The sequence below is a fragment of the Elephantulus edwardii genome, unplaced genomic scaffold (genome assembly GCF_000299155.1).
Source record: "Elephantulus edwardii isolate Elephantulus edwardi_28Jun2011 unplaced genomic scaffold, EleEdw1.0 scaffold00032, whole genome shotgun sequence".
Taxonomy (NCBI): Eukaryota; Metazoa; Chordata; class Mammalia; order Macroscelidea; family Macroscelididae; genus Elephantulus; species Elephantulus edwardii.
Window position 1 is genome coordinate 21,589,710 of NW_006399782.1, and position 9,440 is coordinate 21,599,149.

Sequence of the window (9,440 nt, forward strand, 5' to 3'; positions counted from 1 at the left end):
GCAATCCCAATACAAATACCAACCCCATTCTTCAACGAGATGGAAAAGGCAATCTCCAATTTCGTATGGAATGGAAAAAAGCCCCGAATAAGCAAAGCAGTCCTTAAGAATAGAAGAACGGTAGGAGGTATCTCACTCCCTGATTTCAAATCCTACTACACTGCCATAGAGTTCATATCTTTTGTTCGTAGGCTTGCTATTAGTCATATTCAACTTGTTGGCATCTAACAACAGTAACTATTTTTTTCCTAAAAATTTGATTTTCAGTGATATCACAAACATTTAGTTTGTTCAAATCTAGCAAGCATCTCTCTTTATGTCCATATTTGTTAGTTGTAAACTGTATTCCCTTTTAATATGAAGATCAATCTTTCTCTTCTTATTTCCAATGTTCTCTGCCTTCTCTGCTGAAGAACCTATGCAAATTCTAACTCAGCCAGGATGGTATGTCAGACAAACTTATTTCCTTTCTCACTCAGCCTGAGGAACTAAGTAAAGTTTACCATCTTTTTCATTGCTTCTTTTTTATTTGTGATGTTAACTTGAAAAAGTTGACCATTTGTTTGAACATAATTTTTCTGTATATGTGTATGATCTCATAAATATGTATGTGTGAAAATGTTTTGCTATCTTTCAATTTCAGGTCCTGAAGGGAAGAACTATATATGAAGCATATTGTGTCTATCCAATAAATGAACATATACCAAAATTAATTTAGTTACATCTGAAGCTATATAAAATAATGGGGCAAAAACCTTTGTCTGTCTTTCTTACATGTTCTAGTTTTTATATCTTTTTGGAATTACTCTTTGACTTTTCAACTTTATTTACCTACTTCTGTCTAGTTTAAACTTAATGTATGAAACCCATGGCAAATTCTAGCAGAGGTAGTATTAGTCTTTCCATGAAGAACAAGAGGAAAAATAATTTTCAAAGTCATTCATTTGTCCATATATACTATGAGAAGTTCAGTTTACTTTTTAATAATCTTTCATTTATATATTTTTTTGGCAAACATTTATTGGGCACCTGTTATGTGCTGAACCTTGTTCTAAGTTCTGGGGATTCACAGAGAGTAAGACAATAAGCTCTGTCCTCAAGGAACTTGCATCCTACGTGGAGTAAAAATCGACAGTAAAATAAATAAACTGTATAGTACAGGCTGGACTCTGTGAATATGAATGTGGCATCAAGATTGGAGGGATACTCATCAATAACCTGTGTTATGCAGATGATACAACCTTGCTTACTGAAAGTGAGGAGGACTTGAAGCACTTGTTGCAGAAGATCAAGGAATGCAGCCTTCAGTATGGATTGTGTCTCAGTAACAAGAAAACAAAGATTCTTACCACTGGTCCAATAGGCAGTGCCATGATGGATGGAGAGAATTGTTGACAGCTTCATCTTATTTGGATCCACAGTTAACACCCTTGGTACCAGCAGCCAGGAAATAAAGAGACACATTGCAATGGAAAAATCAGTTAGGGACCATTCCAAAGTGTTGAGGAGTAGTGAGTGATGTCACTTTGAGGACTAAAGTGTGTCTGATTCAGGCTCTAGTCTTTCCAGTTACTAGCTATACATTTGTGACCTGGACAGTGACTAAGGATGTCAGAAGGAGAATTGACACCTTTGAGCTGTGGTGTTGGAGAAGAGCACTGAACATCCCAAGGATGGCCAAGAGTCTTGGAGAGGGTGCAGCTGGAGTGCCTTTTGGAGGCAAGAATGATGAGGCTTGGACATATCTAGGAGGTGCTATTCCTTGGAGAGGGAAATGATGTTGGGAAGAGTAGAAAGTCAGTAAAGGAGCAGACTCTCAACCAGGTGGATTAACAAAGTGACTGCTGCAATGGACAGATGCAACCCTAGACATACTCATCAAAGCCAAGAAATTTGAAAGACAGATGCCTGCCAACCCACTAAAAAAGATTCTTGTTTGTGGCCATTCAAAAGATAGATGCTCTAATGAAATGCAGAAATGAGTATCACATAGAAGTAAAATCTTGATAATTATTAAAAAGTAGCTAAAGCTGTACATACAGAAACATTGGAGGCGAGGGGAAAATACAGTTTAAAAACTAAGGCATTAAAAAAAAAAAAAACAAAAAACAAAAACCTAAGGCATGCCTCTCCTAGCCGGTGATGTTTTCAGTTGCTTCAAATCCATGTGAAAATTGGGCAGTAATAAAGTCCAAAGGAAAATTGATGCCTTTAAATTGTGGTGTTAATGAAGAATATGGAATAATACTATAGATTGTAAAAAACAAAACAAAACAAAAAAAACACAAAACACAACAAAACAAACTCCAAACAATTCTGCTTTGGAATAAGTGCAGCCAGGTTACTTCTTAGAGGCACGGATGATTAAACTTTGTATCATGTAACTTGTGCATGTTATCAGGGGGGACCAGTCCCTGGAGAAGAACATCATGCTTTTAAAAGGGGAGGGTCCATGAAGGAAAGAAAGATCCTCAACTCAGGGGCTTGATGCAATGAGTGCGTCAGGAGGCTTGAGTACAGTGAGATTGTGAGAACAGCACAGGGTCAGCCAAGATTTTGGCCTGTTAACATGTGTGGTTGTTATGAATTGGAGTCAGCTCAAAGGCATGTGACAACAACATAATGTTATGGAGCTTTGTGATAGAATAGCTTAAGTGCTGGGCTGTTAAATTAAAAAAGTAAACCTACAAACCACTCCTTATAAGAAATTTAACATAGTTCACTCTTTTACGGAGTTACAGTCTCGGGAAACCCTGACAAATGGCAATTCTACTCTGTCTTGGTGGACTGTTATCAGTCAGAATCACTTTAATAACCCTGGGATGAGTGGGCAAAGGGAGGGCTAAGACAAGGGTGATTACAGTTTGTATAGTAGTGATCAGAGAAGGCCATACCAAGTAGGTGAGCAATGTCTAAAAGGAGATAAAGGAAAGAATTCTCTGGATATTTGGATTAGATACAGAGAGCAGAAGTGCAAAAACCCAGCAATGAGAATGAGCTTGGGATATTTGAGGAGCAGTGAGCAAATACGGCTGAAGTAGAATGGCTGAAGGGAAAAGCAGAGAGTTGAAGAGTTCACAAAGGCCTCATGTTACAAGTGTGTTGTTAGGACTTTGATTTTTACTCTGAGTGAGAGGGAGCTGCCTGGAATTTTGTGTGGAGTCATAGTTTAATAATTCTTTTTATCCCCGTTTTATTCCCTGTACTTTGCATAATAGGTGATAGGAGGTTTCTCTCATGAACATTAACTTGAAGCCATGTTGTTATGCCTCTGGTTTATTTTCACAGGAAAGTTCTTGCCCACTCAGCCATTGCTGTCAAGTCAGAACCAACTCATGCCTAACCGTCCAGTGAATTTTTGAAAGCTATAAATTACACAGGAGGAGATTGCCCATCCTTCTTGAGAAAGAGCGCCTGGGGAATTCAAACTGCCAGAGAGGTCCATGGTGCTATAGACTATTCCACCAGAACTCCCTACAAAAGTCTTAGTGGCATTGAAAATAATAAAATATTTAAAACTTCCAATTTATGAGTTTTCATTACTAAAGCTCTAAAGTTGGGGAGCTCTGGTGGTATAATCCGTGGAGAATTGACTGCTGAGCAAAGTCAGTTCTAGTCCACCAGCTGCTCCGTGGGAGAAAGGTGAGCAGTCTCCTTCTATGCAATTTACACTCTGAAAACATGCTAAAGGGTCAGCTATGAGTAACTTTCCACTCAACAGCAATGAGTTTGAGGGTTTTTTGGAAACAAGTTATCTAAAATTTAAATAACCTTTTGCATAAGCATAAAAAAATTTCCAAGTACTTGCAAAAACTTGGTGAAATACTGCAATTTTATTTCATTCTGTATGTGATTACCCTTTGTCATCAAGGCAATTCCAACTCATATAATGACAGGATAGATTTGCTTCGTAAGGTTACCAAGGCTGTAATCTTTACAGGAACACATTGCTAAGTCTTTCTCCTGTGGATTATCTATTGGATTTGAATTGATGTGCAGCTCAGCACTTAACCACTGCACTACCAGAGTTCATTATTGTATGTTTCTAAATGCAAGAGAAAAATTATCAAATCCCTGCCTTGCGATTAACTGCCTCTGAAAACTCACTGGAGGGTCGATTCAACTCAACAATACACAACAACAACAATGGCTAAAATTGAGGGTAGAGAATATTTAAAAACTAGGAGTTCCTTCAAAGACAGAAAAATGAAAATATCTTAGTATTTGATAGAAACTCAAATTCATGAATAGAGGAAGAATTCTGTAATAAACTGCTTGTCTTTCAAATGGATTCTCCCCCCCCCCCCAATTACATGGAAGAAAGTGGAGAGAGCCTCAGAATTGGCAGTTTCAGAAGCATTTTCTCTTGGAAATTCAGCTTTAACCAGAAAGCTTTGGGGCCAGGAAGTAGATTTGGAAGCATCTGAGCGAATGAAAGATCATGACGATGCCTATACAGAAGGTAAGGAAATACTTTTCTTATTTTTGCTGCAGTGTTAACAGTCCTTTAGAGTACAATTTATTGAAGCATACCTATAATATCTTTTAAAGTACAGAATGGAAGCTTTTCTGTTCCTCCTCTTCAATCTTAGTTTCTTTTTATTTCTCTGAAACTAATTTACTCTGGTATTAACTCCAGTATTACAAGTTAAGATATAATAAAGGCCATTTCGTCTCCTGAAATAGAACCACATCCAGAAGTACTTTGACATAACAAATTAACTGGTAAGTGGTATAAAGTAATGGTCCTGTGGCACCCGTGTTAACGTGGTAGTGTTATACAGATAATCTGACCATTAGTTTCAACTACCTAATTCACTTTTTATCCCAATTTTTTTTTCATGTCATGCAACCCTATCTAGAAACTCCATTTCTTAAGAGCTATTTGATGTGATGAAGATAATCTAGACATTTTTCTTCTTTGAAATCACTTTGCCCTATGCATCAGGGCTTTTGATAATAATGAAGGCAATACTAACATAGACAATTTTCCATATAGATGTATTTCAAGATTTTCTTAAATATCATTAGGAAGGAAATATCTATCCCTAATCTATAATAAATCACTCTGTGATTTATTTCATATTTAGTGGACATGCCTTGATTATTTTTTTTCTGGTTCTTCCTTTCCTCTTTAACTCCTAAATGCTAGAATCTATCAAGACTTAATTTTTCTCTTTCACATTCCTCTTTTGGTATTCTCATCCATATAGATGCCTAAAATATTGTTGGTATACTGACAACTCTTATATATGTTTTTTCAGCTGGAATCTTATGGTATTAAGAGCTTAGTGTTCAAAATGGCTTTTCTAGCAATTGAGTTTGACTTTGCCATGTGAGTAGGTGAGAATATGCAAATAGGGAGTGTTAGCCTATCCACAGAAGATTGGCTACTCTCGCCAGTCCACAAGGGAATTGTCTAGTCTCGCCATTAAATTGAGTGGGTTCAGCAGAAAAAGGAGCAACCTTATCACCAGCAAAGAAGAAGCAGCACAATAGACATGTCATGTGTCCTACAGGACCAGAAATTCTTGCACTAGCCACACACTAAGGCCTATGGAAGCAACAGTTATAGCAGCCACAGCAGAGAACCAGAGACCTGACATGAGATGGAGCAGACCTTGGCACTGCTATGCCATGGAACCAGAACTAAGAACCTTTTGCCCAAGTTTGTTGAAGGACTGTGGAAAAGGAAGAACCAATATTGGCAGGACTGACAACTTTGTATTTCTGGCCTGAAGCCATGAGGCTCGAGGCTGAGGTGCCCACGAGCACATTTCAGAGGCTGTCCAGACTGTATTCTGGTGATGATGGTGGTGGTGGTGGTTGTTATGTGTCATCAAGTCACCTGTGACTCATAGTGACCCTATGCACAATAGCCCTAAACCCTGCTCTATCCTGAGCCAAACTTATTGCCTCTGAAACATCTATCCCTATTACCCCAGTCACTGAGTGAATCCATCTCATCAAGGGTCTTACTTTCTTGCGCTGTCCCTCCACCCTCCCAAGCATAATGTCCCTCTCCAGGGACTGGTCCTTCCTTGCAACATGCCCAAAGTATTTCAGAATCCTTACCTCCAAGGAGCAGCCTGGTTTCACCCTCTCTAGGACAAACCTGTTTGTTCTCCTAACAGTCCATGGTATATTCAATACTCTTCTCCAGCACCACAGCTCAAAGGCATCAATTCTCCTACTATCATCCCTAGTCATTGTCCAGCTTTTGCGAAATTGTCCATAATTGCGAAAACCAAGACCTTGATCAGGTGCACCTTAGTTTCCAGACTGACATCATTGCTCTTCAATACTCTGAAGAGATCCCTGATAGCAGACTTTCCCAGTGAAGTTTGTCTTTTGATTTCCTGGCTGCTGGTACCAAGACTGTTGTGTGAGGAGCCAAGCAAACTAAAGCCTTTAACAATTTGTCTCTTCACCATTTATCATAATGCTGTCATTCAGCCCAGTGGTGAGAATCTTTGTTTTCTTGCTGTTGAGCTTCAATCCATGTTGTTGTTGTTGATTGCTGTTGAGTCGAGCATGACTCATAGTGACCCTATGAACAAAAGGCCTGAAGCCTTTCTATAACTATTGACATTTATCAAAGTTCATAGAGTTTCCTGAAGCATTTGTTTACGAAGTGGATGCCACTCCTGCTTCCAAACCTGTCTTAAACTGGGAGCTCCGCAAAATACTGTCTATCCTAGGTAACTTTTATGGTATTTGACACCAGAATGGCAGAAGGTTCAGCATCACAGCAACCCCAGGTTATCTCAGTACAGCATATTGACAGATGAGTGCCATAACACTTAGAAGAATGTTCCTCCAAAATTTAATAACAACCAACTTTATACACAAAGGCCCTCCCCAAGGTCTTTTTTACTCTAAACAAGAGACTTAAATAAATTTTAAAAAAAAATCCCAACCAACCAATATAGTATGTTTTTGTTGTTATGTGCTGTTGAGTCGCCTGTGATGTATACTAACCCAAATTATAGTCTTGTGATTTCTGCAGGATGGTTCTGTGTGGTTTGTGAACTATTGCACTGGATTTTGATCCAGTAATACAGAAAGATTGGTGTGGGGATGAGTAGAAAGAAGTGCAGGAGTATAGGGGACATGTTGATCTCAAGAGAATTGGTTTTGCTTTGCTGATGTTGTTGCCAGGGACAGTTCTCTTTTATGAAGTTGGTAAAGGTCAGATATGGCCATCCTGTGGCCCTTGGTCTTTTTTACAGAACATTTCTCAGAAATCCAGGTTAATATGCTGCTGTTGTTAGATGATGTTGAGTCAACCATGACTTACAGCAGCCATTTGAAGAACAGATGGGATCCATGTCCTCACAGTCTCCTCCATCCTCAAGCCTTTTGTTGCAGTTACTTGTCAGTCCAAATGGCAATAGTCAGTACCCATTTGCCTTGACCATTTGAGTGTCTATTATGAATCTCAAACCTTACATTTATAAACCACAGCACCTCATCTTCCCTTCTGAAATCTTCTCCCTTTGCTTTCCTCATCTCAGTAAATGACAACTCTCTCCTTTTAGTTGCTTAAGCAAAGAAACCTCTTAGATTTCTTTTTCCCCCCTGTCATGTTATCTATCCACTCTCTCAGCAACTCCTGTCAGCTGTACCTCAAAACATTATATATATTAGGGAGCTCTGGAGGTCTAGTGGCAAGAAGCGGTGCTGTAATCTCGAATGAACATTGTTAGAATCCACCAGATGTTTCGCTGGAGAAGGAGGGTCAATCTCCTCCTGTGCCACAAAGCCACACACAAAAACCCCCATTTTATATAATTAACATCCTCACTCCAGGTATGAGCTACCATTCCCTCCCTCCAGAATTTTCCCAGTTAGAGCTCCACTGCTTTTGTGTCTGTTATCTTATAGTTTATTAATATAGCAGCCAGAGTGGTCTTAAAATGTAAGTCACTTCTTCACCTAAAACCATTTTGAGACAATAAGAGTAAAAGCTGAAGCACTTAACTTTAAGACCCTAAAACCAAGTTTGTTTTTTTTTATTTGTTTTGTTTTGTTTTAAAATATTTTAATGAAAAAAAAATATGGAACGCTTCACGAATTTGTGTGTCATCCTTGCGCAGGGGCCATGAGCACTGTTGACACGTTAGGTGAGGGGGCTCCTTTGTGGCAACGATTGTGAAACTTTGTCTCATACACTTTGGACATATTTTTAAGAGGAACCAGTCCTTGTAAAGAGACATCATGCTGGTTTAGCAAAAAAAGAAAGAAAGTCCTCAATGAGCTAGCCTGACACAGTAACTATAATAATGGGCTTGAGCATCACAGAAATGGTGAGAATGGTGCAGGATAGGGCGAGCTTCAGAGCTGTTATTCATAGGATCATTATGAATCATATTAATCACTTGATGGCACCTATCAGAACTGGGCACACTAGTTCTTTGTTATCTAATGCTGCTATAATGGAGATAGCACAGGTGGGTGATTTTAACAAACAGAAGTTATTCTTTTATAGTTCAGGTGGTCTAGTAAGAAGATTCACTGCCATACTGAAGGTACATGGTTCAGATCGACCAGCTGCTCCATGGGAGAAGGATGGACAGTCTTCTCCTGGCAGTTAACTGCCTCTGAAAACCTGCTGGAGAATCAGCAGGTTCTGACTCGACAGCACACTACAATATAGTTCTGGAGTGCAGAGGTCCAAATTCAGAAAATTCCTTGTTTCCTTCAGCATCTGCCAACCCAGCATTTCCTGGACAGCTCTCTGTGTCCTGACCTTTTACTGTATCACAGAGCTTCACCACACAGGAGCCTTGCTACAAAAAGATTCATTCTATTTCTAGCATTTATTTCTTGGTGGTATTGAGTTTCCCCACACTCCCACAGTTGCCTCCTCAATCCTTCTCCTTTCACTCAACTCAATTTCCTCCCCTTTTATCTCTTGTTAGATAAAAAATATTAAAGGCCATCTCCTATTAGAACTCTCCAAACATTTGACTAGGGCAATGAAGGGATTAGGGACTGCTGCATTCCACTATTAGTCCTCCAACTATTTGGTTTAGCTGATCGGGGTAAGTATTACATAGCTTCCACATTGTATACATGTGTCTTGGGAGAATGTGATTGAATCCATGACAGTGTTTGCTTTATCTCTGAACAAAATAGTCCATATCCCTCATTCCCTCACCTTCTTCCCCTCCTTGCACAGATCATGCGCTTTTCAATAAAATTTTCTTTGACAATCTAGATTTAAATTATAACACCTGTCTGTCATTCTTCTCTTCAGGAGCTCCTTTCCTGGCTTTGTTTTTCTCTTTGTCATCAAGTCGGTTCCAACTCATAATGACCCTTCATCAGGTTTCCCAGATTATAAATGGCATCAAGAGAAAATAGCCCATCTTTCTGTCTTGGGACTACTGGTGGATTTGAACCTCCACAGAGGAGCATTCTTTTTTTTTTTTTTA

At 39.1% G+C, this 9,440-nt stretch overlaps 1 protein-coding gene across 1 annotated transcript in view; it reads left to right on the top strand.

Annotated features, from left to right (window-relative positions):
• The window catches only part of KIAA1407 (KIAA1407 ortholog), a 152,180-nt gene that overhangs the window by 10,453 nt on the left and 132,287 nt on the right, over positions 1-9,440 (top strand). The window contains exon 3 of the mRNA XM_006884323.1: positions 4,321-4,495. Within this exon, the coding sequence (XP_006884385.1) occupies positions 4,321-4,495 (175 nt within the window). The remainder of the gene's footprint in view (positions 1-4,320; positions 4,496-9,440) is intronic.